This window comes from Capra hircus, chromosome 16 (genome assembly GCF_001704415.2).
Source record: "Capra hircus breed San Clemente chromosome 16, ASM170441v1, whole genome shotgun sequence".
Lineage (NCBI taxonomy): Eukaryota > Metazoa > Chordata > Mammalia > Artiodactyla > Bovidae > Capra > Capra hircus.
Window position 1 is genome coordinate 69,424,429 of NC_030823.1, and position 13,080 is coordinate 69,437,508.

The following is a 13,080-nucleotide window of genomic DNA, read 5'->3' on the forward strand; positions in this document are numbered from 1 at the left end:
CACTGATAGAAGATTTATTCTTACTATAAATCTTAGCAACTTCAGCCTACAATTTTTTTCCTTATTAAGTTGCAAACTTCTGCCTTTTCACTTAATGGAAGCACCTTACAGCTTCTCTTTGCCATATTTGATTTTTTTATAATTCATTTATCATGTTTGGCTGTGTTGGGTCTCCGATGCTCCATGGGTTTTTCTCTGTTAATAGATGCAGCGAGCAGGGGCTGCTCTCTGGTTGTGGTGTGTGGGCCTCTCCTTGAGGTGGCTTCCCTTGTTGCAGAGCATGGGCTCAGGGCTCAGGCTTCAGTAGCTGCGGCTCGCGGGCTCTAGAGCACAGGCTCAGTTAGTTGCGGGCTCAGTTGCTCCGCAGCATGTGGGATCTTCCCAGACAAGGGGTCGAATCTGTGTCGCCTGCACTGGCAGGCAGATTCTTTATCACTGAGCCACCAGGAAAGCCCTTCTTTGCCCTGTGTAAATTGCCAGCATCACAACTCTAGTGCTTTGGGGCCGTTATTAAGTAAAATAAGGGTTAGTTGAACACAGACACAGAGATACTGCAACAGTGGATCCGATAACCAAGATGGCTACCAAATGACCAATGGGCAGGATAGATTGGACAAAGGGATGGTTCATGTCTTGGGTGAGGTGAAGCAGGACAGCCTGAGATTTCATCATGCTGCTCAGAATGGCACACAATTTAAAACTTAGGAATTGTTTATTTTTGGAATTTTTCATTTAATATTTTCAGACTGTGGTTGACCATGGGTAACTGAAACTGCAGAAAGTGAAACCACGGATAAGGGTGCACTACTGTAACGAGAAAAAGTGTGTGTTTTAGAATCTAACTGCTGACTGTGTCAGGGACGGATTGGAGGAGGGAGAATTCAAGGGAGAACCTCTCAGACCTTAGGAGGTTATTGCAGTAATACAGCCAAAGACGGTGAAGACCACCCTAAGAAAGAGGAAAAAAAGATGGGTTCGAGAGATGTTCAGAAGATAGAATTAATAGGGTTTGTATCTGATCTAATACATAGAATCAGTAAGTTTCACAAGGGCAGAGGCTTTTGTGTTTTGTTCACTGAGATTATTGTGCAAATGAGTGAACAAATGAAAGAAGGGATATACAAGTGAAACCAACTTTCTCCCTGCCCCTCTCCTCTGAGAGGGCTATCCCCCATGCCTGAATGAAGATCAGAGATCTTGCATGCTGCAGCTGTGCCCTGGTGCGCCAAATAAATAAATACATATTTTTAAAAAGAATTAAAAAGTAAGTTCCTTGAGAGCAGGCAATATATATATTTTTCTCATCACTATGTTTTCAGTACTTGGCTTGGCACATAGTATATGGTTGGCTAAAAGTTCCTTTGGTTTTTTAAGTAAAAAATAAGACAGTCTTTCATTTTCACCAAGAACTTCACTAAACAACATATTCACTGTTTTGTTCCACTACCTTCTGCCATTTTTCAGGCAACTTCATAATTCCATCTTCCCAAAACTTTTTATCTTTTTAAGCAAATAACTGTTCAGGTTCCTTTTACAGTCTTCCAGGAAACTGAAATTTTTTCCATTTAGAGAATTTTGTGAAGACTGAAATAAATGGACACCTGAAGGTGCAGTGACTGGTGAACATAGTAGATGAAATCAGAACTTCCCAGCCAAGCTGTCACGGTTTCTGTCTGGTCATCAAAGAAGCATTGTGGTCTTGTGTTATCAGGATGGAAGATGATGTGTTTTCTGTTGACTGATTCCAGACACTTTTCACCTATTGCCGCCTTCAGTTGGTTTACTTGGAAGCAGCACTTGTTGGAATGAATCGTTTGGTTTTCTGGAAGGAGCTCATAATAGAGGACTCCCTTTCAGTCCCACTATATATACAACATAACCTTTGGATGAAGACCAACCTGTGGTGTGATTTGTGGTGGTTCATTTCACTTGCCTCATAATCTCTTCTATTCCACACTATTGTACAATATCCAGTTTGCATCTCCTGTCACAGTTTGCCTTAAAAACATGATATTTTTCATTATGTTTCATTAGAGAATCACATATGGAAGTATGCTCAATAAGTTTTTTTCGCTTAACTTATACGGAACCTAAACATCGAGTGATGAACATAACCAAGCTGGCGCAAATGATTTTCAGTGCTAGATTTGGATATTTTGAGTATGTTGACTATCTTCTGCATGGTGTAATGTTGACCATTCTTGATTAATGTCTCAATTTGGTTGCTCTCAACTTCAATTGGTCTACCCACCCATGGAGCATTGTCCCTTTAGAAAACTCCAGCATGAAACTTCACAAACTACTTTTGACACGTTCAGTTGGTCACAGCATCTTCTCCATACACTGCACAAATTTTTCTTTTCTGTTTCAGATGTGTTTTTATGTTTCTTGAAATAATAAAGCATAATACGCTGAAAATGTTGCTTTCTTCTTCCATGATCAGTATTAAAATGGCTACTCAAAAATTCACCAATTGATAAGCTTTTTTAAAAAATACTGATATGACAGCTGTCACAGTACACTCTTAACAAAATTGTTTTTAATGAAATTTAAGACAATTAATCACTACTAGAGCCAGTTATAGGAAAAACCAAACAAACCTTTTGGCCAACCCAGTGCATATTTGTTTAGTCGCTAAGTCATATCCAACTTTTTATGACCCTGTAGACTGTAGCCTGCCAGGTTCCTCTGTCCATGGGATTTCCCAGGCAAGAATACTGGAGTAGGTTGCCATTTCCTTCGCTAGGGGATCTTCCTGACCCAGGGATTGAACCCATGTCTCCTGCATTGAGGTGAATTCTTACCCCTGAGCCAGTGGGGAAGCCAGAGTAATGACAAGTTCTTCCCTGCTTAAATTTATGCCAGCAAATTTGGAAAACTCAGCAGTGGCCACAGGACTGGAAAAGGTCAGTTTTCATTCCAACCCCAAAGAAAGGCAATACCAAAGAATGTTCAAACTACCACACAATTGCACTCATCTCACACACTAGCAAAGTAATGCTCAAAATTCTCCAAGCCAGGCTTCAACAGTGCATGAACCATGAACTTCCAGATGTTCAAGCTGGATTCAGAAACACGGAGGAACCAGAGATCAAATTGTCAACATACGTTGGATCATCAGAAAAGCAAGAGAGTTCCAGAAAAACATTTATTTCTGCTTTATTGGCTATGCCAAAGCCTTTGACTGTGTGGATCACAACAAGCTGTGGAAAATTCTGAAAGAGATGGGAATACCAGACCACCTGACCTGCCTCTTGAGAGGCCTGTATGCAGGTCAGGAAGCAACAGTTAGAACTGGACAACAGACTGGTTCTAAATTGGGAAAGGAGTATGTCAAGGCTGTATATTGTCACCCTGCATATTTAACTTAATATGCAGAGTACATCATAAGAAACGCTGGGCTGGATGAAGCACAAGCTGGAATCAAGATTGCCAGGAGAAATATCAATAACCTCAGATATGCAGATGACACCACCCTTATGGCAGAAAGTGAAGAAGAACTAAAGAGCCTCTTGATGAAAGAAGAGAGTGAAAAAGTTGGTTAAAACTCAACATTCAGAAAACTAAGATCATGGCATCTGATCCCATCACTTTATGGCAAATAGATGGGGAAACAGTGACAGACTATTTTGGGGGCTCCAAAATCACTGCAGATGGTGACTGCAGCCGTGAAATTAAAAGATGCTTGCTCCTTGGAAGAAAAGTTAATGACCAAGCTAGACAGCATATTAAAAAGCAGAGACATTACTTTGCCCACAAAGGTCCGTCTATCAAGGCTATGGTTTTTCCAGTAGTCATGTGTGGATGTGAGAGTTGGACTATAAAGAAAGCTGAGTGCTGAAGAATTGATGCTTTTGAACTGTGGTCTTGGAGAAGACTCTTAAGAGTCTCTTGGACTGCAAGGAGATCAAACCAGTCCATCCTAAAGCAAATCAGTCCTGAATATTCATTGGAAGGACTGATGCTAAAGCTGAAACTCCAATACTTTGGCCGCCTGATGTGAAGAACTGACTCATTTGAAAAGACCCTAATGCTGGGAAAGATTGAAGGCAGGAGAAGGGGACGACAGAGGATGAGATAGTTGGATGGCATCACCAACTTGATGGGCATGAGTTTGAGTAAACTCTGAGAGTTGGTTATGAACAGGGAGGCCTGGTGTGCTGTGGTCCATGGGGTCACAAAGAGTCGGATATGACTGAGCGATTGATCTGAACTGAACTAAATTTATACGTTTCAGTTTTTAGCTTTATCATTAGGTGGCGCTAAGAAACCATTTTATTTACGCAGAAGATTTAGCTGGGAGATTTGTTTTTGATAGCTGATTGTGAAATAGTAACTATTCCTTTCAGGCTAGTGATTGAACTTTTTAAATAATTAAAATATAGGGAAGGCTGCTCATTTAAATGAATATTCAAAGTAATAATGATTATATCTTATAATACTCTCAGAAGTAATTTAGTTGAACTTAGTGAATATTTTTTTGATGAATGAAAGGTCATACATAACCTCATTAATCTTTACCTGATATGTACTTTATGCTGATGTATGTCAGCAGTGTCTCAAAATGTTCCCCAGTATGTGTTTAACATGTTTCAGACTTCTCCGTAATGAAGCTCTCTACTCAGTAAGATAAATAGATCTATTTCTGCCATAGAATTTGACATAGCAGAACACACAGGATGCAAAATTAGTTAAGCTGAGGACATAGCTTTTTAGTATTTTTAACTACTTAATGTTTGCTACTTTAAAAAATAATTTCCAGGGACTTTCCTGGTGGTCCAGTGATAAGAATGTGGCTTGCAATGCAGGGAACCAGGGTTCCTTCCCTGGTCAGGAACTTAGATCCCACATGCCCTGGGGTAGCTAAGCCACAACTGGAGAGCCCCCATGCCATCCAATACAGCCAAATAAATAAGTAAAAATAAAGAATAAATTTCAAAATAAGGTTAATGTATTCCCTGCATTCATTTCATCTGAGGTGCTTAATTTCTGAGCCTCATTCCAGAGATCTCTGTTGAGACTTCCCTGGTGACTCAGAGGTTAAAGCATCTGCCCACAATGCAGGAGACCTAGGTTTGATCCCTGGGTTGGGAAGATTGCCTGGAGAAGGAAATGGCAACCCACTCCAGTACTCATCCCTGGAGAATTCCATGGACAGAGAAACCTGGTAGGCTATAGTCCACAGGGTCGCAAAGAGTTGGACACGACTGAGTGACTTCACTTTCTTTCACTTTCTGTTGAGAATCAAAATTTCTGCCCTTCTCCTTACAAAAGAATGTGTACTATATGATTTCATTTATATAAAATTCTAGGAAATGAAAACTAGAATATAGTGATGAAAATTTGATGAGTGGTTGCCTGGGATAGAGAGCAGTTTGGAAGGAGCTGGAGGGGGACATTACAGGGGAACAGAAGGAAACTTTTAGGGTGATGGTTATGTTCACTATCTTGACTGTGGTGGTGGTTTCAAGGATATACACATGTCTAAACTTATCAAATTGTGTATTTTAAATATGTGCAGTTCACTGTATGACAGTTAGACCTCGATATAGCTGTTTTTTACTTCTGACAAGTTCTCCAGGTGATTTTTCATTCTCCAGGAGTTTGAGAATCAGTACAGTTGACTTTTGAACAACACAGATTTGAACTTCGAGGATCCGCTTATATAGGGATTTTTTTTCCACCATATATATACTACAGTACTACATGATTTGTAGTTGGTTGAATACACAGATGTGGAAACTATAAAGTTATGTTTGGATTTTTGATGGTGTGGAGGGTCGGTGCCCCTAACTCCCACATTCTTCAAGGGTCTACTGTATTTTAAAACATAGGAAAGCAACTGATAAGATAGCTTTAGCCAAATCAAAGAAATACTAAAATCAAACGTTAAATGCTTTCAGTGTGGTTCTTTCATTATATTATTATCCTTCTTTTCTTGTACTTTATCCTGCAGCCATTTAGAACTTTTTCCTAAAGACTCTTGATCTTGCCGGTGCTGTTTTCTCTGCCTCATGTGCTTCTCTGTATTATTTTTTCCCTACCTTTTTTCAATGCGGTTTATTTACATTTATATCAATATTTCAAGATCCAACTCAGATGTTACTTTCTCTTTAAAGTCTCAGATTCCCAAGGCATAGTTATTGTTCAGGTTGTTCTCTGTCCTGGTAGCATTTTGTTCATTCCTCTGTTGCATTCGTGAAGTTGTTTTGCAGTTATCCGTCAGTTTCTTCCAGTGAACCATAAGCTTTTAGAGAACTGGGGTTGTGTTATATTCATCTTTGTATTTCCCTCTTTTTTTTTTAAGTTGTTTTTCTGTCTTATTAAATTTTACTACTACAGGGTTAGTTTTATGTCATTTGTTATTTGATACAGATTTTAAAATTGTATTTATCTTTAATTTCTAAAGCTTGACATTATAAACTGATAAGGCTTCCAGGTACAACTATATTTTTCATTTTTAATCAGTACTTCAGAATATATTGTTACTATATTGTTTGGAACTGACACATTATATTGTTAGATATTCTCTTAATATGACTTCATGAAAATTTATTTAACATAATCATAACCTTATTAATTTTTCTTAGTTTTTTGCCATAAGAGAAAACTCTAGATTTTTCCTTTATGCATTTGTACAGATACTGCATGCTTTAAATTATTTTGTAGATTTTAGCCCACATATATTTTTGTGTGTCTTCTTTAGGCATTATATTGTTGGGTTTTGTTTTAATGCCAATCAGTATGCTGTACTTTATATTAGAATTTGGTTCATTTGCTTTATACACTTTAATTGGTAACTTTATTCTAATTCCTTTGCCCTGTAAGTTTTCCCTCATTGTATCTTTTTTTTTTTTTTAAATCATCTTTATATTTCTCTGATTTGGGGTTGGATTCCCACAGGGGCTCAATAAGTAATTGACTTTTAAATGAATAGATGAATCAGTCACCAAAGTGAGGCATCCATTAACTTGCCATATTTGTTTTCCTTAAATTTTGTGTTTTCTAAATTCAGTTTATTTATGTTACATTTTCATATAGAATATAAACTGTGTGTTTTAAAGAATTGTTGATATTATTTTTTCCCTTGAAATAGATTCTGATATCAAAGTCCTTGAAGACCAGTTTGATGAAATCATAGTTGATTTAGCCACAAAACGTAAGCAGTATCCCAGAAAGATCCTTGAATATGTCATCAAAATCATAAAGGCACAACAAGAGATTCTGGTAAGATGATTTACCTTTAAAATAGTAAATTTTATGTAATGTCTGTTTTACTACAGTAAAAAAGTTAAAGTATAAGATCAAGAGGAGATAAATGTTTTCTTTGTTTTTCATGCCTAAATTACTACTGTTTGTCTATTATAAAACTTCCCCCTTCTAAGTCACACTAGGTTTTGAATACAGCTGATAATAAAGTAGAATTTGAAGATGGAAGACTGACAATAACTTAATTCTGAGTCTAGGAAGGAGAAAGAAATTTATTTTTTAAGCTTCTTCCTTCTATTTGTGATTTGTATTTGGCACATTATTTGTATATAGTTATGTATTTTGGGAGACCCTTGTCTTTGTTACATATTTTGGTGATGAAGATTGATACTACCTGTTTATAATGCCAAAATTTGCTTTATGAATTGTGTTTAATTTCTTTTGCTCCAAAAATTATGACGAGGCAGAAGGAGGTTTGCTGGAATGGCATTGCCTCTGGAGTGAGACATACATGTGGCTTTCAGCTTTGCTTAATGGTTTGTCCTTACGTTTTGAAATTAGCATACTTTCACATATAAATTTTCCAGTTGCTTAGTTTTCAGGAATTGCTTCAGAGAGTGAAAGCAGGTACTTTATCTAAAATATTTTGCTTATCATTCTATGAGAAAAAACAGTTATAAGCAAAATTTTTCTTTTTTATTTCTTCCACAGAAATGTCAGTTCTCCAAGAAATACCCCACTCCCACCTCCCTCATCTACTTTTAAAGTTTTCTCAGGAAAAATATTCCAAATGTATTTATTTTCTAGTATCTTTCTCCCTATTACTACCCTTCCTCCCTGCTCCCACCTCCCTACCAAAAAACCTGTAGTCGGTATTACATTAAAGAAAGTTGCTGACCTAGACGGGGTGTTGCTGTGGAAGTTTAAAAATTGATGCAAAAATAAATGAGATGAGGATACTAAAGACAGCTTTAAAACAAACAAAAAAACCTTTTTGGCTCCTGCTGCTTTGGGCAAGAGAAAGGACATTTTCCACTTCCTTTTTGCCTGAATTATGGATCTTGTTCTTAGAGTTCTGCTACTGCAGTCCCAGTGTATCACAGGTAGGCGTTAGTATGCTGACACTTTCAAAAACAGATTTCTGTGTGAATATGAGTTCGAGTTCTAACCACTCGTCCTAAAATGAACTTTTGAAAAGCAGTCCGTTAATAGTTTGAAAACTACCTTATACTTTAAGATTCTTTCACTGTGCCTTTATTTTGCTTCTATGCTTCTTTCTTGTATGCTGCATCTTAGTGTATGCAGTAGGTGGCAGTACTCTAAAAGGTATAATTCAGACTTAATTTGATCTGTTCTTTTCTCCTCCCTCCCCTACAGGATCTGATTTGGACATTTGTTTTGTTTTGGGTTTTTTTTTTTTTTTTTTTTTTTTTTGCAAAAGAATGATACTGCTGACTAATATTTGTTTATATTAGCCAAAGAAAATGTTTCTGTAAGTCACCTAGTTGTTAATTTAAATCTGTTTTATTTTATGTTTAGAAGCAGTACCACCCTGTTGTACATCTGTTGGACCTAAAATATGACCCTGATCCAGGTGAGCCAGTATTCATTTGTGGTAAAAATGAAGCATGAGCTTGTAATTTTAGGAGTTCCTGATATTCCTTTAAAGGTTTTAGCATCAGGGGTATCTTCCCTTTGATGCTCTAACTCACTCCCAGTCATAAGCATTTCAGTCTTTTTCTCACTTAGGTTTATGAGAACTAGCTCTGAACCTGCCATCTCAGAATTTCTAGGGTTAGGAACCAGGAATGTGGACTTCCCTTAAGCGGTCTCCTGACCTAGAGTGTTACACCTTCTCCATCCACCTTCTCCTATGATACCCTCCTGTCTTTAATACTATTATATTATCCATTCTTTGCATTACAGCCAAAGTGGTACTATTAAAGCACTCATAGTATGTTTTCTTTGTGTGATAACCATCATTGGTTTTTCATCATTTACAGAATAAAATCCAATAAAAATATAATATTGAACTTAAGAAGAGATATGTACACTTGTTACACCTTTGAATTCAGTTCTGTTTTCCACTTAGGTGCATCTTGTAAAACAAATAAAAAGAATATAAACTGTAAATCCAGCAACAGAACTAACATTGCTAAAAATGTGGATCATGCGTATTTTTAAATAACTCTATTCTTACCTTTAAAAATTTGTAACAATTTTCCTAAGAGACATTTTGGAATTTGCGATTGGCTCTCTAACGTACCAATTTGAAGTCTTTGTAAAAACACTTAAGATCTTGATTTATTTGTATGGGATTTCTATACTTATGGCTTTAAATACTTCACCCTTGTTGAATTCTGATTGACCTTCTAACATGTCCCCTGCCCTTTCAAAGTGTCCCAAGCCAATGGGATAAACTGAGAGGGGGAAGCAAATGTAGACTGAAGTTGGTTAAAATCATAGCAGTCACTGTATTTGACAATAAACATTAACCTAGTAGCACTTACTTTGTCATCGGTTTGGTTTGGTTCAGTTCAGTCACTCAGTTGTGTCTGAATCTTTGCAATCCCATGGACTGTAGCACACCAGGCTTCCCTGTCCATCACCAACTCCCAGAGCTTGCTTAAACTTATGTCCATTGAGTCGGTGATGCCATCCAACCATCTCATCCTCTGTCGTCCCCTTTTCCTCCTGCCTTCAGTCTTTCACAGCATCAGGGTCTTTTCCAGTGAGTCAGTTTTTCGCATCAGGTGGCCATAGTTTTGGAGCTTCAGCTTCATCATCAGTCCTTCCAATGAATATTCAGGACTGATTTTCTTTAGGATGGACTGGTTTGATCTCCTTGCAGTCCAAGGGATTCTCAAGAGACTTCTCCAGTACCACAGTTCAAAAGCATCAATTCTTCAGTGCTCAGCTTTCTTTATGGTTCAGATCTCACATGCAGTCATAACTAATGGAAAAACCATAGCTTTGACTAGATAGACCTTTGTCAGTAATGTAATATCTCTGCTTTTTAATATGCTGTCTAGGTTGGCCATAACTTTCCTTCCAAGGAGCAAGCATCTTTTAATTTCATGACTGTAGTCACCATCTGCAGTGATTTTGGAGACCCCCAAAATAAAGTCAGCCACTGTTTCCACAGTTTCACCATCTATCTGCCGTGAAGTGATGGGACCAGATGCCATGATCTTAGTTTTCTGAATGTGGAGCTTTAAGCAGCTTTTTCACCTCTTTCACTTTCATCAAGAGGCTCTTTAGTTCTTCACTTTCTGCCATAATGGTGGTATCATCTGCATATCTGAGGTTATTGATATTTTTCCCGGCAATCTTGATTCCAGCTTGTGCTTCTTCCAGCCCAGCATTTCTCATGATGTACTCTGCATAGAAGTTAAATAAGCAGGGTGACAGTATACAGCCTTGACATACTCTTTTTCCTATTTGGAACCAGTCTGTTGTTCCATGTCCAGTTGTAACTGTTGCTTCCTGACCTGCATATAGGTTTCTCAAGAGGCAGGTCAGGTGGTCTGGTATTCCCGTCTCTTTCAGAATTTCCAGTTTGTTGTGATCCACACAGTCAAAGGCTTTGGCATAGTCAGTAAAGCAGAAATAGATGTTTTTTCTGGAACTCTCTTGCTTTTTCGATGATCCAGCAGATGTTGGCAATTTGATCTCTGGTTCCTCTGCCTTTTCTAAAACCAGCTTAAACATCTGGAAGTTCATGATTCACATATTGTTGAAGCCTGGCTTGGAGAATTTACTTATTTTTAAGGGCTATTCATATTTTGTCAAACTTGGGTCAGATCTTCCTAGGAATTAAAAGGTATGGATACAGTTGAAACTTTGTTTTTACCCTTTTACCATCCCATTCCACTCCCTCTTACTTCAGAATAACCACTATGCTCAAGTTGAGAGGATCCTTCCTATCTGTGTTTTTGTGCTTTTACTTTATAGATGTATATCCATAAACACTGTGTGGCATGTCTTTTAAAATTTTTACATAAGCTGTATCATACCAATCATATCATTCTGCAACTTGTTTTTCCCCATTGGTATTGTATACACATTATCTGCATTCATTTAGTTTCTATATAATCTGAGCATGAATACTCTGTAAGTCCGTTCCTCTACTGAGGGACGCTTGGTTTCTTTTTCCTTTTTTGGCTGTTATGAACAGTTTTACAATGAATATTTTTACACCTGTGTCTTGTAAACTGTGGCATACTTAATGTTGCAGATTTTCTGAGGCAGATTTCTGGAAGCAGAGTTTCTAGGTCCAGAGAGCTTGTCTCTGTTCAGCTTTATTACATTTGAGCTTTACTACCCCTCCAAAGGTCATGTCAGTTTATGGTTCCACCAGCAGTGTTTGAAAGTTCTTGCTTCTGTACAGTTTGCCAAAAATTAATTGCTGTCAGGTTTTCTGTACTTTTTTTTTTTTTTCGCCAATGTGATGGGCATGTAGAAGTTTTTAAAGTGAGGTTGTTCGTCTTGAGTTACCTATTTATATTCTTTGCCTGTTCTTTGGTTGGGTATTACAGCTTTCCTTATTCACTTCTAAGAGTCATATACACAGGCACATGAATATATACACATGCACACACACATTATAGACATTAGTGTTATAAGCACTGTAAATATTTGCTCTCAGTTTTGGGTTGTCGTATAACTATTTATAATGACTTTATATATACATAAGTTTTTAAAATATATATAACTTTATTGCGATATAATTTATGTATAATAAAAGTATGTACATTTTATGCATACAGCTTGAGTTCTGGCAAATGTATACAACTCTGTAACCATGACCACAATTCAAATACAGAATTTTTCATCACTCATGAAGTTCCCTTATGCCCCTAAATTTTATGCTTTTTGTCTCTAACTCTGCTAATATGGTGAATTAACATTGACAGATTTTTCTGATCGTTATCATTGCATTTACACGGAAAACCCCACTTACTCATTAGTATATTTTTTCTTTTATATACTTGAATTAAAGTTACCTATATTTTTATATTTGTATACTATGTTAAACTATAGTATATTTGCATCTATAGTCATACAAAAAATAAACCTGTTTTAAAACATCCTGTCCCTTTCCAATTTTGTCAGCAAGGTTATGCTGCCCTCATAAAACAGTTTCTAAATGTCACAGGGTTTTTGGTCTTTGAAGAGTTGGTGAGATTCATGTATAAAACTGAGCCTAGTTATAAACTGATTTAGTATATTTAATGGTTATTGATTTCTTCAGGTTTTTTTTTTTTCTTAAGTCAATTTTGGTAATATTTGTTTGAAAAACAGTCTTTCATCCATGTATTCAGTATATTGGCATGAAACTTTATGGTAGTTACTTATAATTTTAAAAATTTCTGTTCCACATATGCTTATTTCTTAATGTTGTTCATTTTTGCTTTCTCTTTTTTCTTGATATCTTGCTCTAGATTTCTTTGTTTTTAATTGGTCTTTTCAGAGAGTCATCTTTTAGTTTTGCTGAGTTTTTCTATTGTTTTTCACTTTTCTGGTTCCTTGAGTTCTGATCTTATCTTTAGTGTGGTCTTCCTGCTTTCTTGAGTTTTATGTGTTACTTTTAACTTCTTAAATTAAACACTTCATTAGTTTACTTCAGTCTTATTTTTTAGTAAATAAGTACAGATTTATCTCCAGGTCCTGCGTTAGCCGTATCCTGAAGACTCAACATGTAGAACTTTCATAGTTTAACTCCAAATATTTTTTTATTTCCAAATGTAGGAGTCTTACTTATTTTCCTCTTTTTTGCCATCTGCCATGTTGATAGATTTTTATCTCTTATTTTCCTTTTTTTCTGGTTTGAAAGCTATCTGCTATGGTTCTTTTCCTTTAGTGTTACCT

General features: G+C 36.7%; 1 protein-coding gene across 1 annotated transcript in view; it reads left to right on the top strand.

Annotated features, from left to right (window-relative positions):
- NSL1 (NSL1, MIS12 kinetochore complex component) overlaps positions 1–13,080 on the top strand; it is a 41,459-nt gene that overhangs the window by 9,271 nt on the left and 19,108 nt on the right. The window contains exons 3-4 of the mRNA XM_005691007.2: positions 7,097–7,227; positions 8,749–8,803. Of these exons, the coding sequence (XP_005691064.1) occupies positions 7,097–7,227; positions 8,749–8,803 (186 nt within the window). The remainder of the gene's footprint in view (positions 1–7,096; positions 7,228–8,748; positions 8,804–13,080) is intronic.